Source organism: Rattus norvegicus, chromosome 9 (genome assembly GCF_036323735.1).
Source record: "Rattus norvegicus strain BN/NHsdMcwi chromosome 9, GRCr8, whole genome shotgun sequence".
NCBI lineage: Eukaryota > Metazoa > Chordata > Mammalia > Rodentia > Muridae > Rattus > Rattus norvegicus.
In genome coordinates this window covers 97,858,722-97,886,136 of record NC_086027.1, presented here as the reverse complement: position 1 = coordinate 97,886,136, position 27,415 = coordinate 97,858,722, and the positions used below count along the sequence as shown (strand labels likewise).

The 27,415-nt window shown below is 48.8% G+C and overlaps 1 protein-coding gene across 24 annotated transcripts in view; it reads right to left on the bottom strand.

Moving 5' to 3' along the window:
- Agap1 (ArfGAP with GTPase domain, ankyrin repeat and PH domain 1) overlaps positions 1-27,415 on the bottom strand; it is a 435,489-nt gene that overhangs the window by 36,734 nt on the left and 371,340 nt on the right. For all 24 annotated transcript variants that reach the window (XM_063267308.1, NM_001401593.1, NM_001108230.2 and 21 more), the window contains 3 exons: positions 25,295-25,449; positions 21,990-22,080; positions 16,739-16,961 (listed from right to left, as the gene is read on the bottom strand). In XM_063267308.1, the coding sequence (XP_063123378.1) occupies positions 16,739-16,961; positions 21,990-22,080; positions 25,295-25,449 (469 nt within the window). The remainder of the gene's footprint in view (positions 1-16,738; positions 16,962-21,989; positions 22,081-25,294; positions 25,450-27,415) is intronic.

Below are 27,415 nucleotides of genomic sequence, written 5' to 3'. Positions count from 1 at the left end.
GTGTTTTGCCTGCACATGTTTCTGTGCACTGCTTATGTGCCGAGAGCCTAAGGAGGCCAGGAGAGGGCGGAGAGGGCACAAGATTCTCTGTAGCTGGAGTTGTAGGCCCTTGTGAGCCACCGTGTGGGTTCTGGGTATACACCTGGGGTCCCCTGAACGGGCAGCAAGTACTTTTGGCTGCTGGGCCATCTCTCCAGCTCCTGGATGTGTACTTTGATGTCTTGAGTGTACACCTGGAGGAGGAATGCTAGGTCAGACTGACTCCTCAGTAACTCATGGTGTTCCAGACGCTCTCACCTGTGAAACGCCCTTCAGTTAGGCTGTGATGGTTGAGAGGCAGCTCACAGTCTATCTTATTCACAGAGACAGGTGAAGAAGGCCAGCGGAAAGCGCCCTTGGTCCTTTATCCTCCCGCACCTACATTCTTACCTATGGGAACAGTGCCTCTTACAAAGACAAAACAGGTCTGAGGAGGCCAGGGCTCAAGGCCACGTGGTTCTTAAGAACAGAGCAGGACTCAGGTCCCAGTGCAATGCTTCCTCCGGTCTCTGTGTTCTTAGCACAGGCTCCACACAAGAGCACAGACAACCTGGGGTGCTACCCACCTGCTTGCATGTGCTGAGCGGCGTAAGCATGACACTCATGGTGGGGATGTCCCCTGTCCCTCCAAGGCTTTGATCTCACGGGAAGTGTAAGTACACATAGTGCCAATTAACGATTTAGGGCACACTCCAATTTATAAGATGCTTTGACTGTGTATACTGTGGCCATCTGTCTGTCACTGCATTTCTAGTTGCACTATATGTAATGGCTAAAATGCCATCCTGTATGTGCACCAGGATTATAGAATATACACACAGAAATAATAATGGGTCGTACTTCAAAAATGTATGACTAAATAATTGTATGCATTACAACATACAATTTGTACACACGGCAACTACATATTTATACATAATTATATACAACCGTGTACATGTATACTACACTTAGATATGACTTACATTTTATAGAATGTGGTAAATACAATATCTTACATTAAATTATTGCACATACCAGGCCTGGAAGGATAGTTCAGTGGGTAAAGGAACCTCGTACCAAGCTTGGAAACCTGAGTTGGATCTGTGAGGGTCACATGGTAGAGGAAAAGGTCTCCCAAAAGTTGTCCTCTGACCTCCACATGTGTGCTGTGACACACTCCCCCAGTCCCTCACAAATGAAAAAGTGCAAAAAAAAAATAATAAAAGACTGCACTTCCTCCCATTTACCTTCTTTGGATTCTCGCTCTGTCTAAAGCGTGAGGCATGGATGCAGGACACAGCAGGATGGTTTGCAGGAGTCTCTCCGCACACATCTCACTGCTCTGGGTAAGTGTTAGAGAAGCCTCGGGGGGTCAGAAGCCACGTCACTGCAAAGGCTATGGACTGTGCTGCCAAGCTCTTTCCAGGAAGGGTCTGCTCAGTTTTTACTTTTACCATCAGTGTTGGGAAAGGCAGAAGGAACAGGCACAGTTCCGTGAAACCTTGGCTACTCTGGGGATTACTGGATTTTTTTTTTTTTTTAGAAAATCAGAGCAAACCCATCCACTGGATGTTTCTCAGAGGCCTGCAGCTGATTAGCTTAGCTCAGTCCAAGTCTTTCTTGTTACAGGGATAGCCCAGTGGGATGGTGCAGGACCCCTGGGTGACATTGAAAGTCCACAACTCTCCCCTGGGATATGGTCTGGAGTATTCCTTGATCTGTGGCTTTCTTGAGTCACATAGGAAAGCCACTCGCTGGAGCTTCGTCTCCCTTCCATGAACCCAATAAGATGGCTGAGAGGCCATCTTCTATCTATAGAGAAAGAGGCCCTCTTTCATCACCTCAGGTACAAGTAACCCTTTGTGAGCCCATAGTTCATGGTGTATACTACTTCACACTGCTCATTGAGAAGGCTCAGTATTAGTTGTCACTGTAGATAGTGGTAAAGTGTTCCAATCCCTGGGTTGGAAATATAGCAAAGGTGACATGGTTACACGACAAATTGTTTTTTCTAGTTTACTTGTTTAATATGCATGGGTGTTTGTCTGCATTTGTACACCATGTGCACACAGTGCCAAGTGGGTCAGAAGAGGGAGTTGGATCCCCCGGGACAGGAGTTTTGGTGCTTATATGCTGTCAAGCAGATGCTGGGTATCAAACCCAGGCCCTATAGGAGAGCAGTCAGTGCTCTTAATGGTCGAGCCATCTCTCTAGACCTTTCATTGTGATTTTTGGTTTCAGTCTTGGAATCAAGCAATCACCTAAAGTAGGTGTGTGCTCTACCACTGAGATATATACCCCCACCAGCCTCACTGGATTTCCTTCCTAGAATACCTTCCACTGTCCCAAGGTATCGGATTCTTAGAGCTCCCTACCCCCTTTTAAAAGCTTGTTGATTTTTCTTTAAAAACAGACGACAGTTACATAGAATTGATAGTTTCATTGGGAAGATTAGAGTTTTGGCAACACGTTGTACATGCTGCTAACTCAATTTTCAACATTATCCTAGTAATTTGAGTGCTAGACTAGACTTTGAAGACGGGGCAGTGTGCCAGAAAGGTCAAACCCCTACCCCACCCCACCCCACCCTAGTATATTATAATGGTAAGGATGACCTTACCCTATCAGCCTCACCTGGGTTGTAATAAATCATCGTGAATTTAGAACCAGACCTACACAGACAGTGCCTGGTTCAACTGGTTTAGGGTGGCCAGTTGGTGAGACTGGGCACTCCTTTCTAAGAATGCACAAAGTGTGTCTCTGGCAGTTGCACACCCCATATCCTTTTAAGTTAGGAAGCCAGATGTAGAAACCCGGCTACTGCTGACTGACAATCTGAAGTGAGAAGTGTCTTGGAGCCAGGCATGGTGGCACACACATTTAATCCCAGCAGCACCCAGGAAGCAGAGACAGATTTTTGTGAATTTGGGGGCAGCCTGGTGTACAGATCGAGTTCTAGGAGAGTCAGGGCTACACAGAGAAACCTTGTCTTGAGAAACCAAACCAAACCAAGGATTGGCGTTGGGCCAGGAAATTGGTTTAGTGGATAAAGTCCTTGCTATGCAAGCACAAGGACTTGAGTTTGGAACCTTGACATCTGTATGAAAAGCTGGTCACGACAGCCTGTGTCTGTAATCCCTGGGCTGGGGGAGGAAGAGACAGAAGGATTCCTGGGGCTTGCTGGCTGACTCAGCTAGGCAAACTGGTGAGTTCCAGTGTCCGAGAGACACCCTGTCTCAAAACCTAAGGATGTTCAGAGGGTAGAGAGATGCTCAGAGGTTGGGAACACTTGCATTGCCAGCACCAAGTCTTGTGGCTCACAACTGTCTGTAACTCCAGCTTCAGGGAATCTGGCTTTTTGGCCCTGTCAGGGACTTGCAGAGATGTGCACATCCTAACACACAGACAGATCCACACACCTAATTAAAAATAAAATAACCCTTTAACAAAAGATCAATTGAGGAAGACATGTGGTGTTGACATCAGGCCTCCACATGCATGCACATACATGAACATGTGCAGTTGCACTCATCATAATAAAACATTTAAGGGTGTCTGCATACAACCCAAGATGGCGCTCTGTGCTACAATCTCACACAAAGCAAACATATCTATGGTTTTGCAAACTGTCAGCCACAGGTTGGACACCCACCCCTGCATTTAACATGTGTGGGGCTCAAGATAATTCATCTTCATCCAATGTGGTCCCTCTGGAGAAGGCAAAATACCAGACACTGGCACCTAGGGCACCGGCGAGGCAGGTTTCTGCGTGCATGAGGGTGTTTTCAGAGCACTAACTGAGTGGAAGGCCTGTCTTCAAAGTGGGTGGCACCAATCATGGGCCGAGGTCCTTAATCAAATCAAAATGAAAGGAGAGCGCGCTGTGCACTGCTCCTCCCCGTCTGCTTCCTGGTCTACCAAGATATGTGTGAGATGCTGCTTATGCTGCCATCCCCAGGCTGCCCAAAGGCATGTCCTTCCTGCCACGATGATGGTATCCCCTTCAAACTATAAGCTAAACGAGCCTCCTCCTGCCCCACTTGAGTTTCCTCACTAGATCAACAAGAAAAGTAACAGACACACATGCATACCATGTGATTCTGTTTATAGGAATTTTTATAAGAGACAAAACTAACCTGTGCCAATAAACATTAGATGCATAGCTGTACTGAACAGGGAGAGTGAGGAGGAAACCTCTAGGGGTGTGGGAAGGGCCACGAAGAGGTACACAAACGCAGTTGTTAAGACTGACCTGAGATGTGTGCAATGTGTGTGCAAAATTGACCTCAATTTAAATTTTTATATTAATTTTGTGTTTATGTAGACCTATAGGTGCCTGTGCAATCTAGAAGAGGCCACTGGACCCTACAGGGCTGGATTTAAAGGCAGTTGGGAACCATTCAACACCTGTGCTGAGAACTGAACTACGGTCCTCTGAAAGAGCAGCCCACTCTCCTAACTACGGAGCTCTCTCTCTCTCCACCCCCTCAGTATAATGTAAAAAAAAAAAGATTTATTAATTTTGTGTATGTGAGTACACTGTTGCTCTCTTCAGACATACCACAAAGGACATCGGATCCCATTATAGATGGTTGTGAGCCGTCATGTGGTTGCTGGGAACTGGACTTAGGACGACCTCCTAACTGCTGAGCCATCTCTCCAGCCCCTTCAATGTAACTTTTAAAAAGATCAGAGGCAGGCATAGTGGCATATGCCTTAAATTCCAGCAACTAGGAGGCAGATGCAGGTGGATCTCTGAGTTTGAGGCTAGCCTGGTCTACAAAAAGAGTTCCAGGGTAGCCAGGGCTACACAGAAAAACCCCATCTTAAAAACAAAACAAAAACCAAACAATATTCTAGTTGCCCTCAGTGATCCAGTTGTTCATAACTTAATAATCAAGGATGGTATTCTATTTGGATATTTCAAAAAATACAATTAATTGCATTTCAGGAAATGATCCTGACATATTCAGCCATATTCAGGCTGGTCAGAGAGCCACAGATCTGCTAAGGGATGGTGGTCAGTCCTGGATGGAGAATGGTTTGGGGTCAACAGGGCTAAGGATATTTTCTGAGGATACAGGACACCCTGAGCCTAGACAGTACATCCAACAGGGCTGCTAAAAATAGATGAAATGCTACTAACATGTAACATGGGGCCATTCCCTGGGACCTTGGCTGAAACTCTGGAGGAAAAGCCACACTTATGAAAACTTTCTACTTAGTAGTGGAAGTTACTTCCTAAGAAACGAGGAGCTTGGTGGGCAACATTACGGGTTTTTAGAGGTCCTGCAACCCTCCTTGGGCTGTGGACCCTTGGCCTTTCATTTAGCAGGCAGGGTTCTTAGACTTGGGGAAAGGTAATCAGCGAAGAGCCCTGCTTTTCAAATGGGCTGTTCCAGGGACAAATGACCCTTCATCCTTGCCTTTAAAACAGGATTGTGTTGTAACTGTGCGTGTAAAAATCACTGCTTCTCTTCCTAGGAGCTCCTGGCCCTGAGAACCTTCTTCAGACATCACCAGGTTGACCGTGGCCTGGCTAAACTCAGGTCTGATTCATGCAAACCAAAGCCAAAGGTGTTCTCCCTCTGTGTCATTTAACTCCCCTGGGATGGCCATTTTGAAACTGCCAGAGGGAACATTGTGCCCTTGTGGAATAAGAATGGTGGCTTCCCACCTGTGAGGGTGGTATCTGCACCTGCCTCCCCTGTACACTGTCACACTGTGCGAAGCACCAGAGGGCAAGAAGGGGATGGGGAGGCAGGGCTTTCTACTGCGCCTCTATGCTTCTAGAAGACCTTGGAACCAACACAGCTGCTTTCCTATATGGCCCCTCTGTGATGGACACACTTGGACAGGGACAGGTAAGGACATCAGACATAATGTCTGAGGGAATCTGGGTTTAAGGACTGGCTCCAGAAAGCCAGGAAAGGGTGAAGGCCAGATTCTCATGCCAACACAGTGTGGCCACCACACCTGTCCTGACAATGGCTTCAATGTCACTGGTCCCAGAAGTCCAGAGTCCAGGTAGAAGCATTGTGCAGGGTTCTGGCCACAGCAGGACACTTCCTGCTGGCCTGTGCAAGAGGAGGAGGAAAAAGCTGGGGGCCAACAGAGGTCACTGCACATTGAGGGCACAAGCCTCAGGGGCAGCTTGGCAGTGTGGCTCCTGTCACAGTATGGCTGGTGCCCAAGAAGGCTGATAGAAGACAGAAAATGACCTGGAGCAAAGAGAAACTTTGCCTTTGCCTGCCTTCCTGAGGTGTCCTTTTGATTCATCTTCCCACACATAGTTCCATGGGCTTCTTCCTCTAGCTCTACTGGTGGCTACAGAGTGAGAGTCTCCTTTCTGGACCCCTTGACATCCCTCAGATCCCACTGTGTGCCATAGTTCACAATGGCAGGCCGTGTGAGGGCCTAAGCTTCCTCTGGTGCCCTGGCATAGTCTGAGTTGCCTAGCATGTGCACAAAGGGCCTGAGAGCAAGAAAGGACTACCACCATGCTGGATACCACATCACTCTGAGAAAGGAGCAAAAGCTGCAGAAATAGCACTCACACTCCAGGTCCTTGGTATGAGTCTTTCTTACACACTAGCCTGATGGCGCTTGGGCAGACTACCACACACGCATAATCCAGCAGTAAGAGCTTCATGGCTCTGCACAGCACTGGCAGGCAGTGATTACCTAGGGTCCTCTGAGGACAAACCCAGGCCTCCTCCATAGTTGCTCAGAGCACAGTACTTCCTAGGTATGTGGCTACTCAGTGGCTAGCATTCTGCACAAATGTGCCCAAGTCAGCATCCCACCAATTTTCTCTACCTGACTGTGTCGTGTCCCCATTTCACAGGCGACAGAAGTGGAAGTCAGGGTACAGGGAGGAGCCCAAACAGCATCCGATACAAGCAGGGTCTGAGGGCCCTCCTCCATGGCCATGCAGGTTAGTTTTTTGTAGGGTCCCTGTATGGCCGTAGTAAGGGCATTGCTGCTGTGAAAAACAAAGTCCCTGGCCACAGCAGTCTCCCCTGACAAATGCTGGAGTTCTGAGAAAGTGCAGCGTGTGCAGCGGTAACTCCAGACGTGTGACGCACGTGATCAGCCTCTCTGAGGACCCTCTGGAGATAAGGCCTGGTCCAAGTCGTGGGCGAGGTTACAGGCAGCTCATCTTCCCCTGTTAGGGGATCTCCTGATTCTCACCATCTACCCATCTCAGTAAGAGAACACAGCAGTCTGTGAACACCGTGGGAGGCTCCAGGTGAGGCATGACGTCAATGCATTCGCCAGCAGGGGTCACCAGCACTCATAAGGAAGACTCAGGTGCTGCTGGACTCCTGGACTCCAGGGTAACTTTGTTATTGTTTTGTGAGATCAAATTATTTGGTCAGTTTTATAGTCTCTTTCACAATTACATTTCTCTATAGGGTTATCCAATTTTTTTTTTTGGTGGAAAAATAAAAAGAGCTATGATTTTGGGAAAGATGTGCTGAATTTATACATCAATTTGGGGAAGCTGCCATCTAGACAATATTAATGTTCCAAATCACAAGTCCATGCCCTGACAGTGCTCCTGTGATCTCTTATGATTATGCTCTTTAGTTTTCTGTGCATAGGGTCAGCTGTTTTTTATGTGTTTCTTTCTTTGTGTGTGTGTGTGTGTGTGTGTGTGTGTGTGTGTGTGTGTGTGGATTGTTTCCTTAGTTTTATTTCGGTTATTTACTGCTAGTTTTAGCAATACAATTGAGTTTTGCACAAGGATCTTCTGTCCTTCAGCCTTGCTCAATCTGTAGGTTACTTGTGATGAGTCTTGGGATTCCTTAGGATTTTTTAATATAAACATTATATCATTGGTAGACAAATGATTTACTTCCCCCCTCCCCTGACAAATTCCCTGGCTTGAATTCCAAGCACAATGTTGACATGAGGTGGGGACGACTGTGTATTGTTCTTAAGCTCAGGTGCCAGTTGGCAGCACATTACCGCAAAGGTAAAGGGAGGGGACCTTTGAGTTTTCATGGATGTCCTTCTTCAGAATCTGTTATTTCCCTTTCTCTCTCTTTGTAAAGGTTGCTGGGGGTCTGTATCACAAAAAGCTACTGGTTTTGTCAGAATTATTTTCTACATGTCTGCAGCAATTACTGTAGTACATTATACAGGTAGGTGTGTGTGTGTGTGTGTGTGTGTGTGTGTGTGTGTGTGCTGAACCAACCTTGCATTCCTGGAGAAAGTGCCACTTGACTATAAAGTGGGAATGCCCTTTCAGGGGGCCAAGGGATGGTCTGTGGCTGTAACTCTTGCTGGATGATATTCTGGATATGACAGGTAGACTGAAGTGTGGCAAAGTACAGACCAGGCAGGGTTATCGACATTCTGATCATGTAATCAAAAGCTTCTTGAACTGGAGCATGTGTCAGAATCAACCACAGGGTTAGACACGCTGCACTTTCCCCCTGGGATGCCAGTTGCACAGGCTTGGGGTGTGTCTTGAGGGTGTGTTTTTGATGGAACTGATGCTGCCAGTGTATACACACAGAGCAGAACAGAACAAACACTGATAACATTTTCCACGCACCCAGGGGAGAAGACAGAGGCCACCTGTCTCTCTTACTAGCAGCACGCAGGATCCAGGAACAAAGGCCAGTGTACTTTCTAGATAAGAAACTTCATAAATACTGTTTTCTTTTAGCATTAACTCCACATGATTAAGTGGGTAGGTATAATGACTGGTTTCACTTTACAAAGGACCAAACACCCTGGCTTTGAAAACCAGAATCGCAGAAGATGCTGAACTGCAAACCCTCTGCAGACTCCACACTTCATCAAGGAGATACAGTGGTGGGTGAAGCTCGGCCTCCATGTATTCGCAAAGCGAGTTGGGCCAGGGACACACACAGAGCAAGGCGAGGGCAGGAACAGGGCACAGACACGTGGGAAGCTTAGCCAGCGCCTGTGCAGGGTGACCAGCTGCTCACGGTTCTCAGTGCCGTTTTCTGCACGAGGACTGAGGATCAGTACTAGCTGCAGAGAATGCAGACTTTTGACTCCTGAGAGCAACCAGAAACACACGGTCCTTCACTGTTCTTCCTTCCTTGACCGTTGTGAGGCCTCAAGAGTTTATTAGCGAGAAGGCACTGGGGACATATGGCCATATACAGGGAGCTTATGGTAATGCCTACACCCAGACATAGGACAGCTAAGGACAGAGAAACGGAGTGCAAGCCGAGCTGGGCTGAGTCACGGCCACTGCTAACACCACCGCTTTTCTAGCTGCTGTGTGGATGTGATCTCTCCTGAGCTGCAGAGCTGAGAAGGAACAGGTACAGAAGGACTAAGGACAATGTCAGGAGTCGGATTCTGGTCCGGCTCAAGTGGTCAGCGTGATTCCGGGCAGGGGACATGGGATCTTACATCTGCCTTTCCTCGTGTGCAAACCAAAGGCAATCTCTCTGTGCTCAGAAAAGGCACACGGGGTGCTGGGGACACCGGGTATGTTCATCCTCCTTCCCTTCCGTGATGGATACAGGGAGAGGAGCATTTCCTATGCGGAACCACAAAACTGCGTTGAAAGACAAGAGCCTTTGGATCGTGTCACAGCAATCAAGAGAGAGCATGTGTTGGCTCATGGTATGTAATTCAAACCTAAAACAGTTAACCTCCCTGTCCCCTTCCTCCACAAGCTCTCCCAAGTGGACAGAGGCTCAACTGGACGAGGTGCCCAAGAGACATCCTCTAGCTGTGACTGGGAATCTGAACACCCACAAGCTCCTCAACTGTCTCCATGGATACATTTCAGAGCATCAACAACACAGATTTCCAACCCAAGGCTGCTCTCTGGCAGCCAGGCTGGCTTCCAGCTCACACTGGCTTCCCACAGCCATCAGACAAATAAGCAGGGAAACGGAGTGCAAGCCGGGCTGGGCTGAGTCACGGCCACTGCTAACACCACCGCTTCTCTAGCTGCTGTGTGGATGTGATCTCTCCTGAGCTGCAGAGCTGGGCAGTGGCACAAGAAACCCTGCATACTGCCCCATCTGAAGGCGAGTGTGAGGACAGGTGTCCTTTGTAAGTGGGTACCCTTTATGGTTAAGCTTAAGGAAGATTCTTTGAACTACCCTTCCCATGAGAGCTGTTCTGTTCAGGGCTTCAGCAGAAGCTCCCTGTTTGAACACAAATTTCCACCAAGCTGCCTGGCCTCGGCTCGTGTGAGGAAAGGCTGTTTCTTGTCACTGTAATCTATAGGTATTATTTCTAAGGCAACGTTAACGCACTCCTCATCTGTACATTTTCCTAATTGGCTTAATATTTATAGTAGAATCTTTGGGATCCAGGCCCAGTGCTGTAGTAAACTCGAGCATATTTAGCAATGTGCTAATGAGGCCCATCCAGTCAGGAAGGGCTTGCCCCGTGAGTTATGGCACTTTCAGTCGGACTCCAATTCGGCTGCTAGGAGAAGTTGCTAAATATCTTAAGTAAAAGCAGAGGTTCCCCAGGCAGCTGTTGGGTTTGCAGAGCCGTGGATGTATAAACTTCATTGGCAGTAAATGTCACTCCTGCGAGTAGATGCGTGCCTGCAAAGCCTCGGCTCCTTAGGAGTCTGCTGATGCCGGCCCGGCTGGGGCTTGTGCTGGACACACAAGGGACAGGGAGGGTGGCCTTCCACTGTGGTTGGGGCTGGGGCATGGCCGCCGACAGGCACGCGGTGGTGACAGAAATTCACTTTGAGTTGCAATTAGTGGCGCTGTCATTTTCGGGGGCTCCTGCCAATTAATTAAGGCCGTCAAACAGAAAAACCACAGCGTTCACGTGGTAATTTATATTGGAAGAGACAACCCTCAGGAGCGCAGCGGCTTCCTCCACAAACAGATTTCCCCCTCCGAGCACGGAAACAAACACAGGGAAGATAACCAAGATAAAAGACGAGCGTCATGTGCCCGCGCGCGAAGGGGTCTGCGTGGGCAAGAAGAAAGTTAAACTGCCCTTGTTATGACTGTTAGCTCTGGTCGCCGGAGAAGAAGACAGGCTGATTGAAACTCCAAACGAGCCCCCAGCTCCCTGAACCCTCTGCGTCCGGGATGATAGAATCAGAGGAGTTTATTCATGCCATTAAGCCCCAGAGAACTTAATTGAAAGAAGAGCACAGCCCGGACCTTGACAAGCGGGAGGTCACAGTAATTGCTGCCGGACATATTTAACATTAAGATAATCAGGCCATTAATTACCCCTCGGATCATTAAATCAGCCAGTTGCAAAATGAAATTTCTGCCTCTATTACTCACTTGAGAGACCACAGGGGTGGCCTTTAATTTATCAGGGAGCTCGAGCTACAAAGGCTGGGGCTGGGGGGGAGGGCAGCCGGGGAGGGGGGCTCCCCCACAGGCACGCCATGGCAGTGGTGGCCAGGCAGGCATCAATCCGCCATGCTTGGTGATCGTGGCAAATTAACTAGGTAAGATAACCTCCCCGTGCAAAGGCAGGAGCTGGGGGTATGTAAATAGACGAGGGCAGGCAGGGAGTGCAGAGTGTGCACACCACTTAGGAAGATAATAAAGGGAATCATCCTTGATTATCAGTGCTAATTTGGACACTGCCGGTAGCTTGTTATGCGTGTTCTGAGTAGCATTTAATTAATTCAATTGCTTGTTAATGAGGGAAGTGACATGTGGGGAGCAGATGCCACCCAACTGCAGATGGACTCTGGTCAGCCCAGCAAAGGCCTTTTTTCCGTCTCCTACTCCCCCCCCCCACATTTTTTTTTTTAAGAAAGAGAATAGAGGAAAGTGTCCAGCATAGAGGAACACTCAAAAGACACAAAACATTGACCTCAGCAGGCCAAGAACTGTTGAAAAATAATCAGACGAGACAATCCCGGGGCCGCGTGGGCAGTCGTGTCCCTGAGGCCACATTTAGAACAGCGCATCTTTATGCCAGAAATTTGAGCCTGAGATTACTATATTGTGATCCTATGATCAAACCTAACAAGACAAAGACATGGCCAAGTGGGGCTGCTTTTAATATCTCGGAGTCAGCTGCGGGGATCCAATTATTTTCAGTTTGGATACATTTCCCCTTTATCAATATCTCCGTGTGCATAAATAAGAGGAAGGTGGCCCTGCAGAATCAAAGGGAAGTGGCACTCTCCTTGCCGGGCCGACTGGTTGGGTCTGGAAGTGTGTGGCCAGTCTTCTCCCACGCAGGGTTCTGATGTGCGCCCTGATTTTCCTATCGATGGCCACCTTTCTTTACAGGTTAAAGGCAGAAGAGGCAGAGAGATGAAGTTATGCACAACGAAGGGTGGGGGAGGCTGTTCAGACGGTAAAAAGTGTGTACTAAACAGGCCAACGGTCCCTTCCAAGAGGCATCAAAGTGGTGATGGGTGATTTCAGCTGTGCTCGGAGTTTCTCTCTGAGCTGTCGCTGGAACTGAAAACACAGTTTGGCATTCCAACTTCCTTTGATTTCCCAGCCCAAGCCAGCAGGTGCCAAGCACCAAGTAAATAGGAGGCTACCTGCACTAAAATGTAAATAGCATGGTCCCTGCTGACCCTCCTGGGCCAGATGCCATCAGGGAGACAAAGACGAAGCAGAGTGGTGTGAGCTACACCAAGGCCCCTGGCTTCTTCCTGTGGGTTCTGCCTTGGTTGGCAGGAGGACCGCCTCCTCCGAAGCCAATATAACCAGCTTCAGTGTGAGAGGGCACGGCAGTGAAGGGGACAGGTCAGCACGGTGCAGGCTGGCCCAGGAAACACAGCCATGAGGACAGGTGTCACAGGAGCTTGCTGGAGCAGCTTCGCTTCATCTCACCCGTGGGAGGGGGTGGGGTGGGTGGGTGGGTGTGGATGCCACAAGAGCACCTGGCACCCAGTGGCCACGCTGCGTCGTGCTGTGCATGGCTTAAGCAGTCACTTGACTCATAATGTGGCCATTTTTTTCCCCCAGAGAGTCACCAAGGATCTCGACTCTCCCTCCAGTGACAGCCAATTAGTCTCTTCACATTGGAACCCAGAGCCCTGAGCACCTGGTGGCTCCAGAGTCAGCTGGTCCAACTGTCTACAACACAGCTTGACACACAAACACGTCCACTGAGGGTCATGCAGTACCCGCATTCCTAGCCTCGACTCCAGATAATTCTGTCCTCTGTTGCTGCCTCCTTGGCCATCACACCGCCATTTACAGTCAATATTTTAAGTGTGTGCTTAAATGGTATCAATAGCGGTGGGGGTGGGGGGGCTACTCTGATTCCAGCCCAGATGTAGTTAATTGTTGCCACACATCGATCTCCCCTCCAACACGATTCTTTCTCCAAATCAAACCCCCATCACAGAAGGGTGGAGGGCATCTTCTCCCCTCCTGCGACAATAAATTTCATATCGAATGTACTAGAAAAAAAATGGCAGCTGTTGCAGAATCCATCCAAAAAGATTTCCCCCCCTTCCTGGGAGTAATTAAAAGATGCTTTCCTTGACTAATGATCCCCCCGTTTAGGAATGGGAAGTCAATACTGCTTCAGCTGTCGTCAGCTCCGATTGATCACGATGCTGCTCAAGTTTGAACGGCAGTTCTCAGGGCGGCCGAGGATCGCTGGAACCAATTATAGGCTATCCAGAGCTGCCCTAATAGGGGTGTGGGGACAACAGGCAGAAGGCCAGCCAGCTGTGCCAGGCGCCTGTTCTCCCAACCTGCCTGTGGCCCTGGTTAACGCCGATGCATGGTTATTTCAGGGCACTGGCTGTTTCTCTGCAGAAAGAGATCCTGTGTGCTCTTTCTCCACAGCGCTGTATGCCCGCAAACAAGAGTGTGTGCATTCACGTAAGCATGTCTAGGCACATGCGTGTATGTGTTCTGTGTGTTGGGATGTGTATGCATATGTCAGGATACGTGTATATGTGTATATGCATATGTGTTGGGGTGCATGCATGTCTGTTTGTGTGTTTGAGTGTGTGTATGTGTGCAGCACAGTTTACTACACTCTGCAGTCAGATGGGTCTCCTGAATCATCTTGAAACAAACCCAAGTGCAGTGGGAGAACATCTGGCCTACATTTCAGAGAGTGACACTTGTTTTTCCCCATGATGTTGAAACGATTTCTTTTGGGGATTAACTTCAGGCCCCTTGATGCTTCTGCTAACTGGCCCTGAATCCTCAGGGAGAAGGTAGGAGGGTGGTGAGGCATCTTAGACAGGCAGTATCTAGACTAAGTGTCTACTCTCTTGGGGATGATTCTAGCCAAGACTTCCAGGCTTCTGCTTCTGCGTAGGGGAATAGTGGGAGGTGGTAGGGTGGCAGGAGGCAGGATTGCTACTATACTATGTACGGGCTTAGTACTTTCATTTAGGATGCTGTCTCTAAGGCTGAGAATCAGGGTGGCCCTTGGCTTGTCCTGGGTTGGTCTTTTTGAATCACCCTGCTGCCTCCTTCAGCTTCCATGAACAATGAACAGATTGAATGTGGTCAAACACAGCAGAGACCACGCATCCTTCATGAATCCTTCTGATATCGGCTACTCCCTGGGCTCAAGAGCTTCTCAGAATAAACCCAGCCTTGCTTCTTGTTCTGAAGACCGTCCAGCCCTGTAGGTGGCACACTGCTGGACATGTGTGCCGGCAGGCAGAACCTTAGCCTAGGTGGTTTAATCCTCCTACACCCATGTCCTGGAAATCAGCCATGCTGTGAACCTCTGCAGCCAACGTCCTCAGCTGGTCCCAACAGGGCCCACCTGTCATGGATCCTTTATTCATTCTCTCCCCTTCCGCCTCCCCAATCCCTTCTAGTGGGTGAGTGGTGATATTTATTGAATTTAACCAGACCAAAACCAACCAACCAACCAAACAAACAAACCAAACAAACACCCACCCCCAAATGAAACAAAACAAACAACTTGAGGTAATTTTACAAAAGGCACACCTAAGTCTCCAGCTCTCATGCTTGCCTGAAAATTCAGAGATTCCACAGTCACCTCTCAAGATGGCCCAGCATCACACCTCAGCACCACAGCCTTGGGGGGGGGGTCCTGGCTCAAAAGGGCTCTCCAGAAAATCCAGCTTGACCCAGGGAAAGAGGCTTGACAGCAGCCACTGTATTGTGAGGAGGAAGACCCCTACCCACGTCTAAGTCATGGAGGGTGGCAAATTCAGTGCTGGCCAGAGAGGAAAACTATAGCCTGGAGCTCAGGAAAACCAGCAGTGAGAGCTTCTGCTGCCCACAGAGCAGTCACTCATTCCTACTGGGTGCATGAAGACAATCACACACTGGTCTCCAACTGTCCTAGATTCCAGGAGAGCCAACATCTCTAACTCACGGATGGCGTTAAACACAGTCTGCTTCTTTCGAACCTAAACGGTCAGGTGCATAAAATTAATTTTTTCTAGCTCGTTTCAATGTTTTTCTTCATACTTTAAACAATTTAACTTTCAATCATTTTTTTGCTTTTTAAATTGAAACTTAGCCACACTATGGAAAAAGTAGGCACCACAAAGCAAGTTTAATGTTTTAGGATAGCTTGCAGTAAAGAGTCCACTGGCTTCCAAGTGAGTGTTAAGTCAGGAAGGACAACAGTTTCTCGACGGGTAGGATACCTTTGATTTGTAAGAAAACCACCCCTTATCTGACTACACAGACGAACCACGCAGTGAGGAGCTGTCACGGTGAGCCTACAAGCTCCGACAAGTTTTAGCAAGCATTCTTTATGTACCTTGCCGGCCCTCCCTTCTAGTTCCCCTTCCCATGGTGGCTAACAGGAGGATTAACACGCACCAGCTTCACTCCTCATGTGCACCAGAGGGGCACTCGCACATGTGTTTTCCAGTGTTGGTAAGATAAACTCAAGCCAGCAGGTCTCAGGACATCACTGCCCTGGAAACCTGGACTTGCAGTGAAGCACCCACCAGTTTATGGTGGCTCAGGCTCTGACTGTGTCTCATCACTGGCAAAATAAACCAGACAAGCGTCAAGTGCTGAGCATGACGAGACTCTTCTGCCTGCTTCCCTGAGAAGCACAGGGGAAGTGGACCTTGCTTCGAGCCTGCTTCTTGGGGTGGGGGGTGGGGCACACAAGAGCACCCAGAACCTTGGATGCCTGCCCCCCGTTAGACCATCCAGAGATGAGCAGACCCCCGTGCTACTTCAATTTCTTTGAAATTGGGCTATTTCAGCCACCTCTTGGGGAAATTAAATATGTATGCACATTCTCAAAAATGGTTTATAATTGCTGTAAATGAAAAATGAGAAACTAAATGGCCTCAAAATAAATGCGTCTTTATCCTGGATAACAATTAGCATTAATGAGGACTCACCCTACATTATGCTTCATTACATGTGTTGGAAGTCTGTTTTAGAAAATAAAATGCATTTTCTTATCAGAAACTCACTTGTTGGCAGGGGCACGTGAGGGGGTTGGTTACCCACAAGGTGCTTACCAAGGGTGTAAGACAGAATACAAAACCAAAGAATCAAAAATTTATAACTAGTGTTAGCACAGCCTGTGCCCATTAGAAATATATTAATTAAAGTAATATGTTCGTAAGGTTAGAAGCCTAGTACATTTCTAAGAGGGGAGAGGAATCCCCAAGGCCTGAAAATAAACATAAAAAATTAAGGAGTTTGAATCACCCAGTCTGTTCTGCACCAATTTCAAATATGGATGCCCTAGGCTAGATCAGATTTCTCTAGGTTGTCAGGGCCATGGCTGCAGCCCTGGAACTGCAGGTGGAGCATCTGCGCATCCCTACCTGGTGGAGTCCAACGAGGGCTTTGTCCGTCCCTGGCTGCCCTCTTCCCACACGCTGTTGGCCAGCTCATTCCCGATGGAGGACATCACCTTGATCAGCTCCATGGGCCAGTCGTCGAGGTCGAGCGATCGGACCCGAGAGAGGTGGGTGCCGAGATTCCGGTGGATCCCTGAGCACTCGATACACATGAGGGCTCCCAAGTTCAAACTGGCCCAGTTGGGGTCTACGGGAAGAGAGAGCGGAATGTAAGTCAGACTGCCATCAGTGACTCGAAATGGCCCTGACTCTCAGAGACACCTGAACAAACCAGCCAGTCCTCACAGTCCCATGACTTAAGAGCCGCTCTTGGTGCCAAGGGAGACGGGGTCTGTTACTGGCGGCAGGGTGTTTGTTTGGACGGAAATGACTTCTGCGATACTTTCACAGCACCGTTCACCTCCACAGGGCTGGTGCACAGCACAGAAAAATCACGTGGTAAGATGTCCACTGCGGCCCGCCAATGATAGAGGGAGCAAGCAGCAGAGATGAACACTGGGTGACACCAGGTCACTCCCGAGGCTGCACTGGCTCCCATAACCCTTTTGTTACCGTCAGCCTGGCTTGGGCAAACTTCAAAGACTGAAGAGGCACACTCCTGTGAGAGGGTATGGCCGTCAAGGGCCTTGCTTAAGAGAACCCATAGCAGCAACTCACGGGGCTCCACGGGTCACTGGAGGGTCAGTGGGCAGGTAACACAGAGTTGGGTCAGGACCCAGTTCCTCCAACCATGACTTTTGATGTGAACAGTGTGAATGTTCCAAGCTGGGATGGTCAGCTCCTATAGAGAGTAGCCTTGGGACTAATCTGTCATTGTGTGAAACTGGACAACATTATCAGAAGACCAGGAACTTGGGTACAGGGCTGGCTTTGGGCTTATAATTTCTAGTGCTTTGCAAAGATAGGCTGGCCTTGATGGCTACTGCCTCTCACTGCTGAAAGAGAGTCTAAACCCACACAGGTAGAACTGGCATTTATCCAAGTTTACCAGAAGAGTCAGCAAAAACTGATCTGACCCAGTGGGGAGATGTCCTTGGCTCTCTACAGAGCGAATGACCATCAACGGTTGCATGGTGACTAACCAGATGTCAGCCAGCCATGCATTTAATGTGAGTACATCTCTACAAGATGGCTGGTTTATATCCCAGGAGGCCCTGGCAGAGAGGCCTGTGTTCCCAGAGATGTTCCAACGGGAAAGGGAAAACCTAGGTCTCACACAGAAGCAGAGTGAGCAGGATACAGAGACACAGAGGCTCCATGTGAATATAAGGAAGGACTGAGTTACAGGTGGCAGACATCTGTGCTGTGGTTTGGATGTGAAACATCCCCCCACAGGCTCATGTGTCTGAACACTTGGTCTCCACATGGTGGCGCTGTTTTAGGTGGATGTGAACCCTTCTGTAGGTGGGGCCTAGGTGGAGGAAATGCCTTGAGGTTTGGAGTTTAGTCCCACTTCCTGTCCTGGCCCGACCGCCTGTCACCAAAGGACCCACCACTACCACCACAGGACATACCGTAGCTCCTCAAACTGCAGTCATACTGAACCTCCTTCCCTCACTCCCTGTTTCTTGTCAGGTGTTTTGTGGTCTCGGAGCACCAAGTGGGCATAGCACAGAGGTAGCATGGAGGCTCTCACCTGTGTCTGCTATCCCTCACAGCCTGGCTTCTACACTGCTGTCTCTACCACCCCGTCCACTGAGACGAGACAGCCACAGCTGCCAGCCACCTTCCATGGCTAAATCCTTCAGCCCATTGCTGGCCTCTTGTCCACATGAAGTTTGAGTCAAATGTCTCTTTGGATTTTCTCCCTGCTTTTCATCTTTTCCCCAGCATTCTCCTCAAATCAACTCTTGCCGTGGCTCCTATAATCTCTTCTGATGCCAGCCTCTCTTCCCGCAAACCCAGCTTGACCCTGGGTTTAGTGACAACCTAAACTGTAACAACTTTAAGGGCTCTTAGCTCCCTCCTCCCACCAGCTGTCTGCCTGCCCTGATAAGGGATTTTTCTGTCAGTGTTCTTTCTACCTCTTCCAACCAAACCAGTGTTCTTTCAGGATCTCGGGGGCTGGCATGCATGCTTTCATCGTCCCCACAGATACTCTTCTCCTGTCCCCGACTCCTGTCCTTATCATCTCGACACACTGTGGTAGGACTGTAGCAAGCTTGTGTCTGTATGTTCACATCCTGACCCCTGCAGGCCACCTCCTGACAGCAGCCACGGAATGCAGCAGACCCAATCCTGTAACACTGAGGCTCAAAATCTGCTGTGGCTACTACCACTTGCTCCTGGGATCAGGTTCAGAGTCTCTGCAGACAGAACCAGAACTGAGCCCTTTCCTGTCTCGTGTGAGAGGCCTCAGCATCTCTACCCACCCGTGCATAACACTTTTAGCTCTGCCTGGCATTCTGCTTGCCCTCTGGTCTCAGCTAGAATACCTTCCCTAGGACACCTATCTTGGTTACCTCCTATCCACTGCACCCCCATATAATAGGGTGACATCACAGCTTGATGCGCCTATTCTCCCTGCTGGTTATGGTCATCAGAGACTGTGACCACATGCCATATCCAGACAAATAAGAATAGCCCTGCCATAGCAGAGCCCATAGCTAAGGGACTGAGGGATGGTAGGAACTGATGACATCATCAGAAGATCTACTCGGGCTGGTGGGTGAGGCAAGATCTACTAGGAACCAACCAGGCTCTGACAAGTCTAAGAACTGACCCTCTGGACAGCACTAGCAATGACAGAATTTCATGGACCAGGAGTCAGAGACTAGGCTGCCTCTCACTTTTGTTCTGGAAGCTCTGGGATTCCTCAGGTCCCTCTTTGAATATGTTCCTGGTGGCTGGCAACTGGTACCCCCAACACAGATGTCCACTGTCAGTGGATACTGGACAGACCTGGGCTGGGGCATGTTGCAAGCTCCCTCTAGGGCAAGATTCTCAGAGATGGCCCTTACCCTGAGATGTGGATACCACTGACATTTTAAAATTCACTGGACCAGAATTTCTCCTTATAGACAAGCAGCCCACAGCTAAGGTTGTCCAGGGCAAAATAGGACAGATTAAGTGTGCAAAATGGGGGAGATGCTTGGTGATCTGCAGTCACTGATTATAGCTTCAAATCCCACATTGCACTAAAGTCCTCGGGCCATATCCTCAACCCCCAGAGGGGTGACACACATGAAATGGTGGGCCAGTGTGACTCTCTAGGTGGGCTTTTCCCAGTCACAATGTCTGTTACACCACCAACTGATGTCATCAGTACCTTTCCTGAGTCCTTAGATGTGGGCGGCTCTGATTTCAGTCCTTAGTTGGGACATCATTAAAGCTGGTGTCTGCTCCCTCCTTGCCCTTCCTAGGGGTATTGCTACAATCGAAGACACTCGCCCTTCACATGTACTTGCCACATTGCTCCGACTTCCTGAGGCCATGCTCACGCCACACTGCTTGTGCTGTATGGAGACCTGTTTCCTGGCATTTGCACCAAAATTGGGTATTTATATCTCAAACTCTTCCCTGATCGCTCCGTACTTCACATCAGACCTCCGAATATCTTAAGGCCTCTGAGGGAAGCAAGGGGAGGGTGAAGGGTGTGGCTGACTGGAACAGTCCTGCTTGCTCCGTGGCCTGGACAGACCGCTGAGACCCTGGGCTCTTCCTTATCTGACCTGCCAAAGGGCCTGTGACAATACCAACCATCACTCTTGAAAACTCAAAGGCAACATGTGTGGGCCGGGCAGAGCATACTTGGTGAATGGTCTTGAACCTCTTTTCCCGAAGCTTCCAACCCTGCCTTTATCATCCTTGTTCCATCTGCTCATGTAGCCTTGTCTATAGTCTCCCCCCACACCACCACCCCCGTCAGGAAAGACCCACGACCTCCAATTTGCCTCACGCTACAGCTCCTGTAAAGCCATAGGTTGGTTTCTTTTTGATGCATGCTGGAAACAATTATGGACATCAATCTCTGGATTGGATTTTTTTTTTTTTTTAATATGCCGCACGTTTTGTACTTTAAAAAAAAAAAAGGTCTGGTTTAAGGAAAGTTTTGGATAAAAACACATTTCAGATAAATGTTCCTCTCTTTCCAACTCACATTTTGAAAGCGAAATGTAAAAATTCAAACAAAACGAGAGACTTTAAAGCACTATCCAAAAGAGCCTGAGGAGGGAGCCCTTCCTGCCCTGAGGACGGAGTGGCTCCTGTTGGGCTGTGGTCAGCCAAGCCATCTGGACAACTGGCTGGCCAGGGCCCTTAGGGAAAGCTCAGTTCTTCCCCTTCGTCTGGAGCAAGCCTGGCCTGGTGCCTTGGTGTCTCCTGAGGAGACGCTCACAATTCACCCGCAGGTCTCCAACTCACCCTGCTGTTCTATTCTCATACAGTGAGCTGGCATGGTCAGGAAGTCTCCCCACTCCACATAAAGCAGCTCAGAGTTCCGTCCCTGCTGTGAAATGTGGTAGTGCACCTCTGCCTACGAATGCATAAAGACCTCGCCATCCCTCCTAGTGGCACCTGAGTACCTCCATCACCTCCAGCCTGAGTGGTCGCTCCTTCTCTGCTCACCCAGGGGGGGTGCTCAGTCACATCACTTCCTCATCTCCTGTTCCTGCAGTGCCCTGTTGACAAGCCAACTCCGGAGGGAAGCTTCCCCTGAGGTGGAAGGTCTGAGGTCTGAGGTGCCCTTTGCTCCTCCAAGGCTCCTCCAAGACTGTCGCGTGGGCTTCTGCCTTGCCCACTGGGCCCACTGATGTCATGGCCAGTGACAGAGGTGCTCAGTTCCCAGACATCCCTCAAGGGAACCAGCACCTTTTACCCAGTTTGAACTGCACTTCCCCCTCTTCAAGCCTCTATGTGACAATAAACGGGCAAAGTTTACATCGCTTCTGAGGATGTCGACTCAGAATTAAAGCAAGGCTCTGCACGCCAGGATGTAAGAAGCAAACAAAGTGTGACATAAAACCGGGACCGCTCCAGGGGACGCAGTCACTCACTGTTTCAGTCCTTCACCCACTGATGCCTGAGGCTGAAGCAGGGCACAGAGCCGTCCAGCATGCAAGAAACAGCCACTTCTGCCAGGGAAGCTGTGTAAAGGCTACTGTGTTAAGATAAAACCCAACCTTAAAATACGTCACGGCCCCATTGCTTGATGACGGGCCCTCTCTCTCTGCTGTCGCCATAAGGATCCAGGGGCCCTGTCATCCCGTGCACTTACTCTGGGTGTCACAGTCCACGCAGTGCGAGTTCCCTCTCATGTTACGGATTGACTGCAGTGCCATGGCTTCGCTCTGGCTGGTGAGTCGGGACTAGGCACAAAGGAAGGCAGAAATGCGAGATATGAGCATCTGGGAGAAATCCACACATCTTCTGACAACGTCAGGAAAAAAAAGCCCTATTATACACAGGAGCAGCAGTGTACAATTTCCAAACAATTACTCCTTTTCTGGTGTCTGAGGGAAGTCTGTGAGGGAGAGACAGGTTGCACGTCAGGGTTATTGGTTGAGATGGACTCTGCCCAAAATGAGCAGAGTGGTCAGACCTCCATCATTTGTGAATGAACCAGAGACAGCTATGCAGAGAATGTCACTGGCTAACACACCTTTTCGGACACGCACCTCCTTGGTATGAAGATAAAAGAATAAGAGAAAAAAAAAAAAGGAATCTGTGTATCAGCCAAGCGTCAGGCCTTAGTCAGCGTGCTTGGTTCATCAGAAAAAACCCCTTCCCACTAAGTCACACGTCACAGCCCGAAGAGTGTTCCTCATGCGAGGGTCTTGCAGTTGCTGCAGCAGCAAATCAAAGTCACTCACTGGACCGAGGCAGGGGAATTTATTCTTAAGCATACTTTTTGGTCTTTGGAAGAGATTTCTTTTTAAAAGTTTCACCTGCTGCAGCAAGGTTAGAAAATATGGGGAAAGACACAAGCGTTTACAAACTAGGATTTCATTATCCAGAGAGCACCTGGCTTGGTGGTTTTAACCTGCAGGTTGTGACCCCTTCGGTGGAGTCAAATGACCCTCTCACAGGGGCCATATATCAGATTATCTTGTATATCGGATGTTTACATTACGATTCATAACAGTAGCAAAACTAGTTATGAAGTAGCTATGAGGTAACTTTACGGTTGGGGTCACAACATGGGGAACTATATTTAAGGGCCATGGATGGTGTTAGGGAAGTTTGAGAAGTCCTGCTCCGGCTGTCTCTGTATGCACATCTGTATCACAGGTTCTGTGGGGAAGCCGGACGGGTACATGTTGCCCTGAAGCCTGCCTTTTCAGCCTAGCGATTCTGTCTGTCACTCAGTGCAAGTGGAGCCTCTGACTTCACTGAATGCATGCGTGTGAGCCCACTGAGGGTACAGCCAGTTCCTGGACTAAACGTGTGGACTGTTCTAATTGTCCTAGGCCCTGGACAGTGCTGTGAAGAACACGCTACCTGTGAGCCTCTCTCTACACATATCCCCAGTTGTAAGGATGGAACCTTGGAAGCAAAGGGGCAGAGTGGGAAGTGACACGCACATTTCTAAAGGTTTGTTTACCCAACATGCATTTGAAGTCACAGTTAAAGCAAAAGCTGATCAGTTTCGGAACGTAGAATAAATTCTGTTTGTGTACAAATCTTTACAAATTAAGGTACCTGGTGCTAAACAGGTGGATGTAAAACAGCTTATGGCTTGCTACTTAATAATAAGTTATCTATATAATAATAAGTTATCTATCTAATAATGAGTTATCTATATAATAATGAGTTATTTATTTGTTGCTATTGTTTCATGAGCACCCTGGACTACTGTGTTTTTATTTCCCCTTTGGAACCAGAAAGCATTAACAACTTGAATTTGTGTAAGGAGGTGTCTCACACACACACACACACACACACACACACACACACACACACACACACACACAGAGGGGTCTGCCTATCCACCTGTTTCTTTCTCCATAAACCTACACAACTCTGTGGCTCACTGGTCAGACTTGGATTATCCACTGGGAGTTGAAATACTGGGCACTGTTCTCTCTAATGGAGTCTGGGCTTTTCTCAGGTCATCTGTGGTGGGGGCACTATATCCCATTTTACCCTCTCACAATCTAACCAGCAGCTACCCAGGTGCGTATCTGATGTCCTTGAGTTGCTCACGGGGTTTCCTCCCAGGGGAAGCCACTTCTACAAGTATGCTTGTTCATGGGTATATCTGCCTCTGGTCCAAGACATCTTATTGTCTGAGTTCAGAGTAGAAAACTGGAAAGAGGCTCTCATTGAAGTAAAATGGGAGAAGCCAACACTGGCCAGAGCTTCTGAAATCAAAGAGAAAGGGGGTGTGGCTTCAGTCAGAATATGTGAGATTAATTTGTCCATGCAACCTGGGATGACTTGTCTGATCAGCAGTGTATGTCCTCTTCCCTGCTCTGAAGCTAAAGTTCCAAGCCTGTGGATGCCAGGTGTCATTGTGCCCATTGGTAAGGAGGGGAGACACATGGTGGTTAGATGGGGACACGACTTGGGAATCCAGGGAGCTCAGAATAAAAGACATTGATTCTTCCCAGTTGGGTATAAACTATCTTCTAAGAGAGAACAAAATTACATAATGCTGATAATGGCTGTGGTCTGGCTTACCCTGGCTCACAAGGGTAATAAAATAACACACCCTGTCTCTCTGAAAAACGGACTCCCTTCTTAATGACAAAGCTGGCCATACATCATGGGCAGAGGTTTCTTTAAATGCTTATAAATGAAACTGCAGGTGGATGGCAATGTCTTTCTTTGGTTTCCAGTCGATCGCAGTTTGAAAAATCAAAATGCTCACTAAGAATCTCAATGGGTCAGCGAAGGGTCCTGAGTCTCTAAGGGTTCAAAGACTGAAATGGAAAGAACCCGGCTGGGAAAGATAGGGCCAGTACAAGGAAGATCACCGAGTAGCGGCCCAGAAAACGCAGCGAACGCACTTTCATTTCTGGCCAAACAACTGCTGGAGAACTCTTTTTAATTACTGAATGAAACATACACGACTTTAAAAAACAGGATTCACCTTGCCCAAACTCCCTACAATCTCCCCTGCGTTTGTATCCCTGTGACATTGGAGACATTTATGAGGGCAGCATAGGGCGTCTTTTAAATCCAGGTCTCTTTTTCTGATTTATTCTGCGTCAAACAATAACAACAAAAAAAATAAGTATGGGCGCATAAGCAGGCAGAGTCCAAAAGGCTCCATCACCTACAGAGAAAGGCGAATGCGTCCCATGTAGCGCTGGCTGCCACAGCAAAAGCTTCCTGTTGGACATCCTGCCACATGCAGACGGCCAAGCCAGGACACCAATACATGCACGGTGTTTGTAGATACAAAGTGGTTTTATCTTTTCAATTACTTAGTATTTTTTCCTCACAAAGCATACCTGGGTCTTGTCATCCACACAAGCCATCTGATGCCTGTGTCCCCCCCTGGGGCTCCACTTGGGCCTTCTTTTCCCTTTAATGATCAGCAGCCTTGATTTTGGGGCAGCCTGCTGTGGACCTTACCTTATTCTTGCTGCTCTCACAGGACTGCAGGCTGGCTAGGATCTGGCTCTCGATGGCTTGGACCCATGCGTCTCGCTCCTCGTATGTGGTGGCTTCAAAGTGCCACGTCTGGCCAGTGAGGGACACAATGATAAACTCCAAGTTTTCTTCTTGCTCTGGAACATAGAGGTGGGATGAAGAGCTCACTTTTATGACAGCAGCGCCCGAGCCCATCCTGTCACAAGTGCCTCTGGATTTAATGGCACCGGCATGGGGCTGGCGGCACACACAGGATAGGAGTGCTGAGATCTGATCCACACACCCGCCAACACTCAAGACTGGCTTCCAAAAGCCAGCAGAGATAACTAGATTTCAGTTGATGCTTAGGGGAATGGGGAGAAAGGAGAGACAGTGTGGAATGTCAGGATCTCTGTGTGGGCACAGACCAAGCAACTTAGGAAAGTAAGTTTGCAACTTACTGCTGGCCTTTGGGTCTGCAGGAGGAAAATGGAGTTAGTTCTGCTAGATATGAAACCAGACTATGAAAGAGTTGGGTCTGGATCCAGGTAAGCTAGAAACGCTAAGGTGGGTGTCCATCCAGGGCTGGGAAACTATTAATGGGAGAGTTAATTCTCGCCGTGCAGAAACATGGACAAAATGAATCCAGGCGATTCAGAGGTGCTTTAGTGGACACGGGCCTAGCTGGCGGGGGCCACAGAGAGACATCTGCTATGAAAGGGGAAGGGAGGCTGTGTCCTGATCCTGTGATACTACCTGACCCTCTGTCTTTAGGGAGGTTCCACTCCTGAGGCTCATCTTCTTCCCCCATGGACTGGGTACAGGCAGTTTCTAATGTTATTTATCATGAGCTAAATACTGTGTATGAGCACATGTTGCCCAGCCTGGCCACAAGAGACTATGTGTATTTCTTTCCCAGCACCTAATCAGAGGTGAGACTGCTCAGGAAAATACAGCCAGAAGTCCAGGCTGGACCCTTCATATGCCTCAGAAGAGGACGAGTTACTAGCATTGACCTAGCACCGGCTATGTGATCAAGTGTAGTCATAATGAAAGAGTAACCTGCAGACTTGGCTTATCAGTTAAGTTATTCCCTCCTTCCTCCCGCATAGACAAGGGCATGGTGGCTCTCTTGTTCCCAAAGACCCACTTCTGGCCTCCTAATCTCACATGGAGGCCATCAAGCCCCACACCTAGGAACTGGGACAGTGCCTAGGAATGGGGTACTCAGGAGGTCCTCAATAACACTTCCTTCTCCTCCTCCACCACCACCCACCACCACCCGCCACCACCAATCACTATGGCACACTTGTGTGTCACACTTGTGTGGAGTCTTTCGTGTTCTGAAGATTATGATGTAAGCAATCGGGCTCTCTCTGAACTTTTAATCTGACGAGCGGGCCTTAACCCTGAGCAGTCTGACCACCACATGGAAGCTGGGCAAGCACACCTGTGTGCAAACCCTCTTGCTTCCCCAGAGAACCCAGCTTGCTTAGCATAGGCCGGTGTGTTCTCCTCTGTTCTTGGATTTTGGGGACTGAGTAGTTAAGAATTCAAAAGACAGTCCTGGTAGGAATGGCACTGTGCTGTCTTCGAGACCCACGTCTGTGTGGAAGTGGGACACACCCACGTGTTGTGTGGGGGATGGCTGGGGAGGGGCCCAAGGTCTCTGGAAATGGGGACTAGTTGTGTTTCCATTAAAAAAGAAAAAAAAAAAAAGACTACACAGTTAACTTCAGACAGGTCTCTCTGAGGCTGACCTGCAGCTGCAGCCTGTGATTACCAGCAGAGCTGTGGCATCTGTGGGCTTGAACAGACCCATTCTTCTGATCCAGAGTGTCTATGTCATGATACTGTTCATTCTAACTTTTACCACACAGGGGTGGATAAGACAGCACCCCGATTCAGGACCTAAAGCTAGTGGAGGGGCAGGTAGGACAGGGACACGTTATATAATTCATGTAGAAAAATGGGACATTTGGGTCATTCACAGAAGGGCATGGGCACTGTGCATAGCCTTACGTCACTTTGCATCTGTGGAGCTCAAGTATGGTAAGACAGTTCCCTCTGGTTGGGATTTACTGCAGGTCCAGGGGAGAAATGACAGCCTTGGGCCTCCCAGCT